We start from the raw sequence: 14,188 nt of genomic DNA on the forward strand, positions 1-14,188 counted from the left end.
GTTTAATCTGTATATTTATGGTTTTTAGGAATCCAATAGTTGAGATCTGGCAGAACAGTACTCAGTGCATGCCCAGACAATATGTTCGATATCATGGAAACCGTCGACACAAACGCAGACACCTCTATTCGCGAGCCCAATACGTCGAATATGAGCGTCTAACGTGTAATGATTGGATATCAGCCGAGACATCACAAGAATGAAAGCCCGACCCAAATCCATTCCTCTGAACCAAGATTTCGTTGATACCTTCGGAATAATAGAATGGAGCCGCTTTCCTAACTCTCCATTTCTTCATGATATCTGCAAATTTTCTAGCGTTCTGTTGCGAGAGATATTGAAGAATTCATTGAAGCAGATTGGTCTTTCGTAGATGTCACCTTCTAAAGCGCCCACCTTAGATAAAATTCGCCTGGGATGGAGCAATGCGAGGGAACCAAAACTGAGATAATCTTGTACGATCTTACAGACAAAGCATACAGTAGCTCCCATATTTTTCTCAGAAAATACGGAATGTGCTTTCTAGGTTTCATCAAATGGAGAGCTTCTATTTAGCTGAGGTTGTCCGAAATAATAAAGTAATGATCCTTGGGCAGAGTATCATTAATGCCAAGGGTATTCCTACTGAAAGTTCTGCGACGTAAACTGAAGCAGGATCATTCAATTTGAATGAGGCGGTGAGGTTTTGATAGAGGCTTGACCTGTCGATGAAAAACATCTTGTTGCAGTCGACTTCTCGAAATTTACTATGAAAGATGCTTGGGATCACTTGCGGAGGTATGAGATCCGGGATTCCACGAATCTCATATTTCATGGGTGTGTGGAAGAATACAGTTGAATTAGAAGCATTAAGGAGATTGAGGATAGCTTCGAATAATATGAAGAAGAATTAATAATTTGCGCCATGTAATTGAAGTACAAGGACATGAATCGGGTTTGAGAATTGAGTTCGACAAGTCTCCCGAAATTTGCAATTACTAACGGGTTCAATATATCGCATCGGATGAGCAATCGATACTCGTGGCGAATTCGATACCCAGCTGAACGGCTTAAGCAGACAAATTGTCCAAGGTATCTTACAGGCGAAAGACCATGCTGGTGGAGCTTCTCAGAAAGAATTTTGATAGAAACTGAATCAAAAACCCCCTTTGTATCTAGGAAAACTGATGCCATCTGCTCTTTGCTAGCATAAGGCATTGGAATTTCTGTTGAGAGCAGCGCAAGACAATCGCTCGTCTCTTTGCCTTTGCGGAGACCAAATTGTATATCTGACAGTAAGCCATTTGCTTAACTCAATTGTCAAGGCGAAACAAGATCATTTTCTCGAACAACTTTCGGATACAGGAAAGCATTGGAACGGGTCGATACGAGTTGTGGTCGGAGGCTGGTTTTTGTAGTTTTTGGATGGCGATGACCTTCACTTGCCTCCAAACTTGAGGGACAATATTACATATTATTATTACATCATAAAAGGGCGAGTAAGAATTTCACCATCGAGAAAGGTGATTCGTTCGCGATACCGTAAGAGGCGAAGTGCGGTAGATCTTTTGTTCCGGGCAGAGTCCAGACAAACCTTGGCGAATTCGATTATCCAACGGTTTGAATATTCCTTGCTCTCGTTAGTACTTTTTCGGTTGCGCATACGCCAGGCCGTGCCACAAAGAGTGCTTATCGATGTTTCTCTCGTTACTCCGTCAACAAACCGGTGCCAGTAACTCCGTTTCTTAGCATTAATCAAACTATTCATTCGCATGTCTAATGTCGCGTACTGTCGATAACTAGCGGGTAACCCGTCGTCCCCCGAAGGTCTTATACGCGGCGGCCTTCTCCGCATACACGTCTGCGTGCTCTTTGTCCCACCATCGGTTGGGTAGCCGTCCGCGAGAGTTCGCATCTGATACTCGTTTAGTCTGAGATTAAATCGCGGTATCGAGAATCAAGCCAGCCAGGAACCCGTACTCTTGTGTGGACTCGATTTTGTCGGATACCGCGGACTCGTACCTTTTCCAATCAATATTTGATGAAAGGTCATATGACACACTGATTGTATTCGGTGTCTTTGAACCGTTAGCAATAGTAATTACGATTAGCAGATGGTCGCTGCCGTGGGTATCAAGGATTACCTTCCACATGCAATCTAACCGCAGGGATGTCGAGAAGAAAAACGTTCGAGCGCGCTGGGGAGCAGTAATCCGTGTCATTTTACCCGTGTTCAAAATGGTCATATTGAAGTTGCCTCAAAGCTTCATGGAGTGAGGTAGATCGACTATCGTCATGAAGACAACCTCATTCCGTACCATCATCTATAACTAGCCTCGCTGCGGGGTGAAATTCCGCAATATCACCAAGCCGTCTGTGGCTAATTGAGGCTCTAGGGGAGACAAGATTTGGGAGCACTTGGGGTTTTTGATGTTCCTGGAAGTGCTGGGAACTCCATTTCTGACCTCAGGTTTTTGAGACTGGGAGCTGCTTGCTTCGGTTTTGCACCAGTACTTCCTCGAGTAGTTATTTTTGACAACTTCTGGCCTTTACAACGAAGCTTGGAAGAGATTTTCCTCCTTTTTCTACTGCTTCTAGGCGCAGCAGAAGATGTTCTATCCTGGGGTTCATCACAATCGCCTTCGTCTGTAGACAAGTTAGTACAGATGTTCGTAGGGTCCGATGGTGTAGCTTATCTTTAACATTTCTGTCAAAGGTCCTCGCAATTCTAAATCGGATCGGAGACTACCCCGGAACAATCAACCTTATTTGATGGTGCATATACTCTACACTCTTTCGTGAAAGGCTCGTAGCCAGCAATATCATTTGCCTGGTTTAAGGGATTACATACTTTTTTATTTTTCAAAAAATCGAAATTTTTTCATTACTTTATCTGAAAGTACTACTCCTTGAGAATATTTTCCCAAATTATAGAGATCCGAGAAATAGATCGATAGTTACAGCGCTTCCAAGCGCGCTTCGTCTACCAAGAGCAGTGGTAACTTGAAAGTTTAAACTCGATTTTCTCAAAATCTCGTTTTTCCAAAAATGGTTTTTTCGTGATCACGATTGCCAAAAAACCACTCAACCTTTAATTTTTTTTTCAATTGATCGCAATTAATTTTTCTCGTACCTTAACGATTCCTTCTTTACGCATAATTTTTTGTTTTGTAGATGAGAATTTTTAATAAAATTTTTAGAGCCTAAAATAGCGCTTTTCTAGGAAAAGCGTTCTTGAATGCAGGATAAACTTATTATTTATTCAACTAATCATTAAGGTACGAGAAATACTAATATACCAATGCAATTTTTTGAGTTTTGAGATTTTAGTTGATCTATTGGTCTTCAATCGTGATCACCGCAAACCTCAATAATTAAAAGGGCTTCGAGGGAAAAGCCATAACTCTCTCGTTAGTCCGTCAACAACGAAGCTTGGAAGAGAAGATGTTCCTTCTTTTTCTATTACTTCTAGGTACAGCAGAAGATGTTCCTCCTGGAGTTCATTACAGTCGCCTTCGTCAGTAGACAAGCTAGTATAGATGTTCGTAGGGTCCGATGGCGTAGCTATCTTTGGCATTTATGCAAAAGATCGCTTAGAGCGTCCCTGAAGGGAACGCTTAAGATTCTCCTCGCGCTGTTTGTATGCGGGACATGTCGGGTGATCATGTGAATTTCCCCCTGACATGGCTTCCACAGGAATCATCCACATGATTCCCACCGTATTTCCCACAAAGCGCCTTATTACTACATTGGGAAGCTGTGTGTTCCAATTGTTTGCAATTAGTACAGTTCATGACACGCAGCACAAAAAGGGACAGGCAGACGAACCTTGTCAAAGAGGAGGTAATTAGGTAGAGAAGAACCAGCGAAGGTCATCCGATAAGACTCTAGAGTTGACATATGGCCTGTGTTAAGCCAAATGGGACCAAGCGCCATTTTAAGATACCTGCCTAAAAAACGCTGTCACATCCAATTTAATGCTAGTAACACCCACATAAAATTATTTTTGAGTACTCAAATAGTAATTGAAAGTAAATTAGTATCCCTCAACTTTCTCAGTTAATGGCAAGTTATCAAAAAATGATTTTTTGCATGAAAAATACCAGAAAAAAATCATGGCGCTTGGTTCGGTATGGCTTAACGCAGGCCATATGTCCTCTTTCCGTCCACTGCGACTGATGCTGAATGCAAACGTTTGCACTCCAGTATCTTCACTGGCTAGAGCATGGGGTCTTTAAGAAAGCCAACCCCATGTGTCAGCAGATCCGGACAGTTTAAACTCGGATCGGAGACAACCCCGGCACATTCAAACGTATTCGATGGTACATATAACCTATATTCCTTCGCGTAAAAGGCTTAGAATCAGCAATATCATTTGCCTAGTTCAAGCTATTTACCACCACCCGAAGCTTATCAGGGCGAATTTTCGATCAGAACTCGAGAAATCGTCAATAAATTCAAACATTTTTTGTCTTTGGCTCGGAACAAGATCACTTTAAACCGGGCTGCCGATTTTGTTTCGACATCCATCTCACCTTGATTTGAACCACTGTCAGGGGGAGTAATTTTTGCACACGCTTTTTTACCAGTGCAAACTGGTATTATAGGCAAGAATGGGGAGTGTAATATTATAGATTTGTGTATTAGGATGGGTCAAAAATTAGATTCCAGCTCCGACCAAATTTTTAGGGAACAGTTGGATCCTAGAACAACTGTGCAAATTCTTAGCTCGATCGGTGAAACTATATTTTTGCGCCCATTGTTTGAAGTTTACATGGGATTTTGTATGGGAAAATTAACCTTTACAAAATAATTCCTCCAGGAGTCGCCCATTACTTCCTAAAAATAAATCGTTACGTGGCTTTTATAGGAAATTTAATAAAGAAATAAGGTCTTGAAAACCACGAAACGATCTGACGCTTGTGAAAAAAGTTATTAAGCAGAAACCGATTGATGCTCTGACGATTGATAAAATATTCATTTTTTCTAGCACCACTGCTGCTGGTTGTCTGATTATACTCAATTTTGTTTTAATCCTCTCTTAATTTGTCTAAATCGTTTATCTATACTATTTCGTCACTTCGCAAGGTTTTAAGGAACAAATTGAGGCTTCTTTTGTACATAATAAGAGAAAGTTAAAAAATTTGTATTCATTTAGACCGTCAGAAGCAGTGATGCTATGAAAAGTGAAATTTTTATCAATCTTCAGAGCATCAATTGGTTTTTGCTTAATAACTTTTTCCACAAGCATCCGATCGTTTTGCAGTCTTCTAGATTTTGTTTCCTTGACAAATTTCCTATAAAAATCAGACATCTACTTATTTTTAGGAGATAACGAGCGACTCTTGGAAGAATTAATTTGCAAAAGACAATTTTCCCATACGAAATCCCATGTAAACTTTAAACCGTGGGCGCAAAAATATCGGTGAAACGAGTTAAAAATTTACAGAGTTGTTCTGGGAGCTAAATGGGACCCAAAAAGTTACTCGGAGCCAAATTTTATTTTTTTCATATAACTATGTCCCACTCTATTGTGTATATAACAGTATCCAGACGGCTTACAAGAAAAAAAAAAACACTGCTTCACTGCTCACTGGTCGGATAACGGTAAACGCGCACACACAAAAGGGAAAAACAACTGAAACCTCGAGGCGGAGAATGCGCAAGATAACCTTGGCAGCGGGTTAGCACTATTCTTTTTAAAATTGCACTGCACGGACTGGAATGATCGACCAATCGGTCCTAGAGTCATAGAACGAATGAAGTTAAAACATTCATCGAATGTCTATACCGTATTCGCTGCCTTCGCTGCTGTTGTCTGTTGTGATCCGTTAAGTGGAAACGATATGGATCATGCTGTCGCAGTGTTCCACGGAACTGTATAAGAGATACTCCGCCGCATAGTTACTATGAAACGTGTCGAAAGAAAGGCGGACTATAAGTATCCGTGGTGGAACTTTGATCTTCGTCGTCTACGCAACATGCTCCGAGAACAACGCAAGCGATACTTCCGTCACAAGACCGATGAAATCAAAGCTGTTTCGCCAAACCGAACTTCAATTCTGAAACTTCCCGCGAGCATTCGGTGAATAAATGTCATGAAGAAACAGCAACCTTCGGAACAACTCCAACGTTCTGGAAAATTGTGAAAAAGTAGACAACGTGCTGGGGGTATTCCCGTAAATTTTTATCCCGGGGCTGCCAGCGCGCAATTCACAGTCGAGTTCGTAAACCATTTTGCAGAAAACTTTCGCGGGCTATTCACCAACTCAGCTGTCTCTCCGCACAACAGTATATGGACATATTACCATCATTGACCTTTCTATTCCCGGCCAGGCCTGGATAGCATGCCTCCAATATTCATAAAGGGATGAGCACGATCGTTATTTCTGCCGGTTAGTCTTATCTTTAACGGCTCAATCACTGAAAACGTCTTCCCGAGTGTATGGAAAGAAACGGCTATAATTTCAGTTCACAAGGCTGGAGACATTCATAATGTTGAAAATTACAGAGGAAATTCGCTTTTGAACTGTTTGGCTAAAGTCCTTAAACAATTTGTTTACAATGTGATGTACATCCTCGACGATTGTCAGCTCGGATTTGTGAAGCAACATTCTACTACTTCAAATTTGATAATGTACATTGTAAGATGTCCCCTTTGTTGAGAAGCGTCAACAAACCGACACAATATATTTTGACTTCTCAAAAGCATTCGATAAAGCACCTCACAACATTGCTCTTCTCAAACTGCAACTGTCTAGTCGATGTGGTTTTGTTAGAATTAGTTCAACGTGTTTTAGCCTGCTTGATATGCCAACTGCAGTCCCTCAAGGAAATCACCTAGGCACGTTGATTTTCATTTTATTCATAAACGACCTTTGCACTCGTATCCAATCTGGAAAACTATTCTTCGCCGACAACTTAAAGATTTTTCGTTCCATTGCTTCTGCTGCACACTTCAAGATGACGTACTTAATATTGAACAATGGTTCTGTTGAATGGCATGCGGGTACACGTTGACAAATGTTAGATGATAAGTTTCAGGCGATCGTTCACTCTATCCCATTATGAGTACTTGCTTCAAGGCCGCGCCATCGAAAGAGTGATTTAGTAGTGCTGTTTGAAAGCTTAGCTTGTCGTGTCACATCACCCCAACGACGGTGAAGGCGTTCGCAATACTTGGTTTCTTGAAGCGAAATACGACTGACTGACGATTTATATGCTCTAAAATCTCTATTTTGCTGGTTGGTGCGAAGCATTTGGAGTATGTGCGAGTGTGGTCCCCATCACAACGTCTAAATGAAACGGTTAGAATGCGTACAAAAATCTTGCGTGCAATATGCTCTAAGAAATTTGCCGTGGAATGACCATACCCGTCTACCACCTTATAACGATTTGACAAGCCTCTGTAGAAGTTAACGAAAAAAATGAGTTCTGTTCTTTTGGGGCGACTCAGACGAATCTTTTCGGGTAGTAAAAGCAAGACTTGCAAGTACCAGCTTGGATGCGTGGAATTGTTACATCTGCTGTAATGGCTACTGCCTTGAAGTATGAAGAGATTAAAACAGCATGTATGGAAGGTGACGAAATACAACAGGAGGTGAAAGCTTTGGAAACTGGGTGTTGTGATGATTTACACTTACCGTTCAAAAAGTTACATCAATACAGTTTACTGCTATCATGAATAGTCTAGAAAAGCAGGCGGACGAGTTTGCTGGATGTAATTGTTTTACGCAGCACTATCGTGTCTACGTGTTCGCTCGGACAGTGGAGATCGACGGTGTAGTTACCAAACCGGGTCAGAAATGCGAAATCCTGCTGAAGTACGGTGTTGGCTGTTTCAAGCACCCTGAATTCGACAGGCGAAGATACTGAATTGCAAACATCGCAGAGGATAAGAAAATATCATATTTTTCAGTCGACTTGCTTCGGACTTCACAGAATCTTCTTTTCTAAATTATATTCGTCTGGGCACGGTTCAGCGCGAAAGGCACAGTGAACAAGTCTAGCCTCCTTGAATGTTAATATACTGTGTTTGGGCAACTCAACCTAATAATGATGTGAACATCATGAACACGTTAGAGAGCCTTGTTTGACCCCTTCCGGTACAAGTTTGGCCTTGCTGAATCATGGGCAGCGACATGAAAATTAAGTTTTTACATTGGTTTGAAGCAGCATGTTTCTCCAGATGTACATGATCCAAGATTATCTTGGATCCGCCAACGATAACGAATAACGATAATATAACGAAACTTATTGTTGCCCCTTCCCCTAAGGGTTAGCTACCTATTATTAGAAGACAACGTCATCGAACTAACTTAAGGACAAATATTGATTGTACAGATAAATGGTTTTATTATTCAATAGTGTATGTAGATTGTTTTGTTACATGGGTTCTAAACAGTCTTTTCAAAATTTGAGCGAACCTCAACTGTCAATAATTGGAATTACACACCTATCAAACTATTTAGTAGAATAGTTTGTCCACAATGACTAGACTCGACAAACCCCCTGCACAACTAAATTTCCTACCAAAATTTCAGCTTAATCTTGTTAACGTGCATAAAAACAGTCACCACGCAGAGCATGAATATGTAATAGCTAATGATGATTAGGGCCGCCGGGGGCTCCAGTAACAACGTTTGAAACACCATATTAATCAATCCGGTTAGTAAGTTGGCACCGAGGAAGAAAAGCAACCCGTTGCCGTTAATAGCTTCAAAAATCAGTGGAATGTACCAGATGCAAAAATCGTCTCCCTTCATTATCTGATCCGGCGATTTTGGTTCCTCGAACCGTACAAAGTAGATGAACACTTCGCAGAACATGAACAGGGCGCACATCGTTGTCCCGATGGACAGAATCCAAAATACGTATCCCATGTTAGCGAGACGCCGTGACACGCCAAACATATCCTCGCAAACGAAAATCATTTTCCAGCAAACGCCGGCTACGATGCTGAGTTTGATGGCCTGTTTGATGAATTTCTTCGCCGGTTGAATTTCGACCGAGGGTCGCATCACCGATCCTATGTTGGTCGAGGCCAGGTACAGGGCTACATAACCAGGTATGGAAGCGATGCCCTCGCGGTTCGCTTCCACAAAGTTAGATCTTCCAGTTTTTTCGTTGAGAACGTAACGAGAGACTCCCAAATGCAGCATCATTTCGTGGCAGCACAGGACCGTTATCGCAATGAACTTAGCAATCTCCGGATCCTTAATTATATCCATGATAAATGTTCCGGCAATTTTAACGATAGCTAACGTGATGAAAAAATTCCAATGCACTCCGTACTCCGAAACATGCTGCTGATAATCAATCTCCTGTGTCACGAAGAAACGTGCTACTCCCAAAACTATCAATGGAAGCGTTCCCAGCAGAACGTTCCGCACGCGTAGCAGATCCAGTTTTTGGTCTTTGTCAGCTTTATAAACGATCCCGTTGCTAAATACGTACAGTCCCACTCCAACATCCATCAGACCGAATCCGAAGGTTTCCGTTTTGGCCAGCTCTCGTGGAAAGATACGGAAATCTACCGCTAATACACAAACAGCCGTCATCAGATTTATAAGTGCCCTGGCTGCGGTCATAAATTGTGGTTTTCTTCCCGGAATCTGCACAAACGGCATCAGATGGGTTTTGTGTCGCATTTGCTGAAGGGCGGACAGGCTGGTTATTAGCAGCAAAGCAACGGATATGTTGCTGACCAGCTGGCTCAGCACGGTAACCATAAGCACGAAGGGAAATACTATCAGGAAGAATTCCAACAAAAACCGGCCGGGAATCTGCGTGATGGCTGCTGCAGAGATAAGTTGAATTGTGTGGAAACTGGTGAAAAACGATGGTACGATGTGCAGAAAAACATTCAGCGCCGATGTGCCGTTGTTGTTTTGAATTGAAGTTTCTTGGAGTATTCTATACTCGACCGGGTCCATGGTCACAAAACATATGCACTGTTTTTATCGATATAAACTATATTATTTTGCAAATCTTCTGTCTGATAGTAAAATAATTTTTAGCGTTTTTACACTGTTTGTTGTCATAAATAGTAAAAATTTATTTTGTTTATTTGAATGGTTAGTGAATTTTCTGTCAGAGGCGCGCGGGTGATGAAAAATATTCATCACATCATCAGCTAGTGGGGTTTTTATTAGACTGACTCAGAATAGGAAAAAATTTGCGCGCCTAACGCATAGTTAAAAACCATTCGTGACATAGTCCGAACAATAAACCACAGATAACAGACGTTCAGGCTAGAACAAAATTTCTTCAAAAACCTGTGCAAACTTTCAAATTGATATACGTTGAAAATCCGTGTTTCACTATTGCCATCTGCGCAACTGTTTGCTACACGTGTTTGACAGCTGCACTCTAACTGCATTGTAGTGAACACTGCGTCATCTGCAAACGTTTGCCAAACATGTTTCAGATGTCTGATTTATTCGGAATTTCAGCAGCGGGTATTTACACACGATTCAAATCGAGCCTAAACGTCTGTTATCTATGTGAATAAACCTATATTAGGGACCATCCATAAATAACGTAGCATTTTTTGAGTAATTTTTAGAACGCCTCTCTTTAAAAAAGTTATGTAGACACTCAATTTAAATTATTGGGTACAGTAAAATTTTGCTGGGGTTTTGAACAGCAAACCGTTCGGTAATCAATTCAGTAAAACAATTCGTTTACCAAACTCTCCGCGATCCGTTCTATCCAAACGTCAAAAAATACTGGTCAGTCAGCAATTTCTTCTGAAAATGGCGACTTGACAGATGATTTGCTGAACCTGTTTTGTAAGTTATTGACGAGGTTCGCTAATGTTGGTACAATTTTGCCGAACAATCAGTCAGTATATTACTAGATACCCAACAAACAACGAAAGCTGAACAAGCCTTTATTACGAGGGAACAAGCTGAACAAGAACTGGACAAACCATTATCCAGCATAATTGTTTGTTGGGTAATGTTCATGTGCCGAAAAAACAGGAATGCTGGTAAATTCACTGCAACATATTGCGGGTTTTAGCTAGATTTGTGGTATTGTAAAAAAAAATGTTCGAAAAAAATCGTCGTTTTTGTATTGTAACATAACCTAACGCCATATTCCCGAAATGATTATCCGGTTGAAAACAATACCCCAAATGACAGAAACAATTTACGGTATGGTGTGTTTGTTGTCGAATCACAATATGCCAAATTGTGGAAAAACAATAATACACATAATCCATTAATTGTTCTCGTTTATGCGGGATATATTTGTCGAGAAATGTAGAATTCTAGGATGCACGGATACGAAAAATTACCAAAAGTTGAGCTCTTTGACTCAATCTCGGGGTATCGTGTAATAAGTTAAAATTAGGTAAACCGTGTTGAAGGTTGTTTCCCTTTAACCACGGCAAAAACCACAACTCATTGACAGGTTTTTTATAGTCAACCTTGAGTTAAATATGCCTAAATTTAAGTTGAATCTACCTATGTTTGAGTATACCTCAAACAACTCAAAAGTACCTTATTCCATGGAAGGCCTCGACTGAGTCGAATCTCTCTCTTCGTTTTTGACAACACTAATAAGTGCAAAAGCGACGCAAAACTCAAAGCATCCTAAATTGAAGTTAAAAGAACATATTCTGTTGGTTGTTTGAATTCCGTGTGGGTTTTCAAAACGATCCATTGACATTTTGCTCGAACCGAGAAAATCTAGTGTAAAGTATGGAGAAAATACTTTTAATTACTATTTATGAACTAAACCGTTTTAAATACTAAAAAATCGCCTACAGTTTTATTTTTTTCCTTGCTTTAGTGGTTTAATACTGTTAATAAGAAATTGTAATGATTATTATTACTATTAAGCAAAACTTGATAATACGACCTTTTTCTGTCAATACGACATTTTACCAACTCACGATACGTCCTTTTCCCTGCCTAGGACTCACATACGTCGTGGCGCATAGGACTGATCTCGAGACACGAAAGCACATGTGACCGTTCAAAAAATAAATTTAATCTGTAATTACGAAACAATTTCATTTCAAGTTGAGTTAATCCTTGAAGCTTTAGTTCACAGTTCATCTACTTCCCAATAGAGTGCGCATTAGATGTTTCATCGAGTTTAAAAGAAAAACATAGAAATCGATGAAAAGTAGAAAGTTTTGTTGTTTCCTCTCTATCTTCTCATACGCGCAATATAAACATAAGGCAAACGTCGAATGAGCCGGTTTTTTTTGTTTTTATATTTTTTGCCGATACGACGTAGAATATGTAAATTAAAAATTATATTTTTTTGGAATTCCTATTAGTTTTGTACCACTTTGTGATTACTTTATCGGTAAGTAATCAGCATATTGTCATTTACAACAACTATTTTTTTGCTCTGTAAGGGGTTGTCGGATTTCGGTTGGAAAAGAATGGTATTTATTTCTCTGAACTAGCATTAGATGTTTTATTCGAAAAACAATTACGGCAATAATAAAATTTTTAAGACGTAAGTGAAATGACATATTCATTTAAAAAAATTGGACATATGCACACTGAATTTGGTTCGGCAATTTTCCAACAGCCGTGTAGTCAGCAAATTTAGAACATGATATTTCTATAAAGTGAGATTTGTTAGCTGATTTTTTGCGAAATATTTTCCGAGCCTCAGCTAGGAAACGTCACTTTTACTCTACTCTGTTGAGATTTCGGCAAAAGAAGCGAAAAATGCTGAGATTCGGCAGAAAAATTAAGTGTGATAGGTCGTTTTTTTATATAAGCGTATGTACAGTTGTAAAAATAACTGAAGAAAAATGTCGCTTATGACATTTTGTTATGCGCGTATCTCCACATCGAGGTTCTAATATTGGTGTGTTTATACGACCATGGGAAATAAAAAGGACGTATGCGTTGTTTGAAAAAAATATGATTAATAAAATGTGTACGACGTTTTTTAATTTAATTAATAATTTGGTACACGCAGAATTTTATTTATGCATCGATAGTATACTTTTCCATTTGCCTCTCGTTTCTTCTGCTGTAAATTTTATGCATTGGACATATTCGGTCTATCCACTCATTGAATGGTTATTAGAAGTTTATGCATGAAAATTCATAAAAATCACAGCAGAAGAAAAGAGACGGGAATAGAAAGTATGTTAACTATGCATATTTTTGTTTCTCAGTGTAGTCCGCCGTTTTTGGAGAATCCTATTCGTGTGATACGATAGCAACCCAGTTAAAAAGGGCAAGTTGCTGGCTAACGGGGTGCTATTTGCCAACCGGATGCGCTAATTGCCCTTCAATTTGTCAGCAAATTGCTGGAAATTAGGGGGCTATTTCAAATGCAACATTTGGGCGATTTGCCGCCGTCATTTTTAGCCGCTCAACCCGCCCTTAAATCGCCCCTAAATCGCCCACACTGTTGAAATAAAGTATCCATTAATGCGTAGAAAACTACGCATTTTTCAATTAAAGTGGAATAACCCATTAAATGGGTAAAGAGTTTGTACCAAGGGGTGAGTCGCTTAGAACAATGTGCCATACACACTGTATCACCTACGAAAACACGATATAAGATTACGATTCACAGTAATACACGATCATTTCACTCGTTACCACAATGTGTGGCACAATGAGGCACACTTTTGACAACCCAAAAACTGTCAACAAAGTGTAGTTGAATAATCATAGCAACCATTGCTTTTGTTTTACTGAACACCATGGCACATCGTGGCACATCGTAGCACATCGTGGCACATTGCGGCACAAGCTACCACGCTGTTTATTTGTGAGCACAATTCGATTTGTGCTAAGCGACTCACCCCTTGGTTTGTACCCATAAATGAGTACAGACATTGTACGTCAACCTGGGTATAGTTTACCCATTATTTTTCGCAGAATTGTTACAACAAAATGCGCAAAAATACCCATTTATGGAAATCGCGCCAGGATTAAAAATACTGTCAATAGAATTGTTTTTGAATTAAAAAAACATAAAATAGCACTCATTTCACATTATTGTCTCCTTACAAAAGTAGGAATCTAGATAGAGATCCTATTCTAAAACTCCTTAACAAAATAAAACCGCCAACTGGATATATTTTTGATGGCTGGATCTTTTGGCTGTTCTAAAAATGCCGAACTAGTGCATATTTGCAACATCCTCAGTAGTCTAAACAGCCGTTGTTTTCGGAGCATTGCCGAAATGTTCCGTTTCCACCACGGACTTCGATGCA

At 39.9% G+C, this 14,188-nt stretch overlaps 1 protein-coding gene across 1 annotated transcript; it reads right to left on the minus strand.

The window, feature by feature from the left end:
• Positions 1 to 8,324: 8,324 nt before the first annotated feature.
• On the minus strand, positions 8,325 to 10,017 carry LOC131683692 (uncharacterized). The gene has a single exon (XM_058965911.1). It carries the CDS (start codon positions 9,912 to 9,914, stop codon positions 8,508 to 8,510), a length of 1,407 nt encoding a protein of 468 aa, XP_058821894.1. The 5' UTR covers positions 9,915 to 10,017; the 3' UTR covers positions 8,325 to 8,507.
• Between the last annotated feature and the right edge of the window lie 4,171 nt (positions 10,018 to 14,188).

The sequence above is a fragment of the Topomyia yanbarensis genome, chromosome 2 (assembly GCF_030247195.1).
Source record: "Topomyia yanbarensis strain Yona2022 chromosome 2, ASM3024719v1, whole genome shotgun sequence".
NCBI lineage: Eukaryota > Metazoa > Arthropoda > Insecta > Diptera > Culicidae > Topomyia > Topomyia yanbarensis.

What these genes read in the sequence shown, in the direction of transcription:
- LOC131683692 (XM_058965911.1), bottom strand. Translation starts at nt 9,914, where the DNA reads ATGGACCCGGTCGAGTATAGAATACTCCAAGAAACTTCAATTCAAAAC.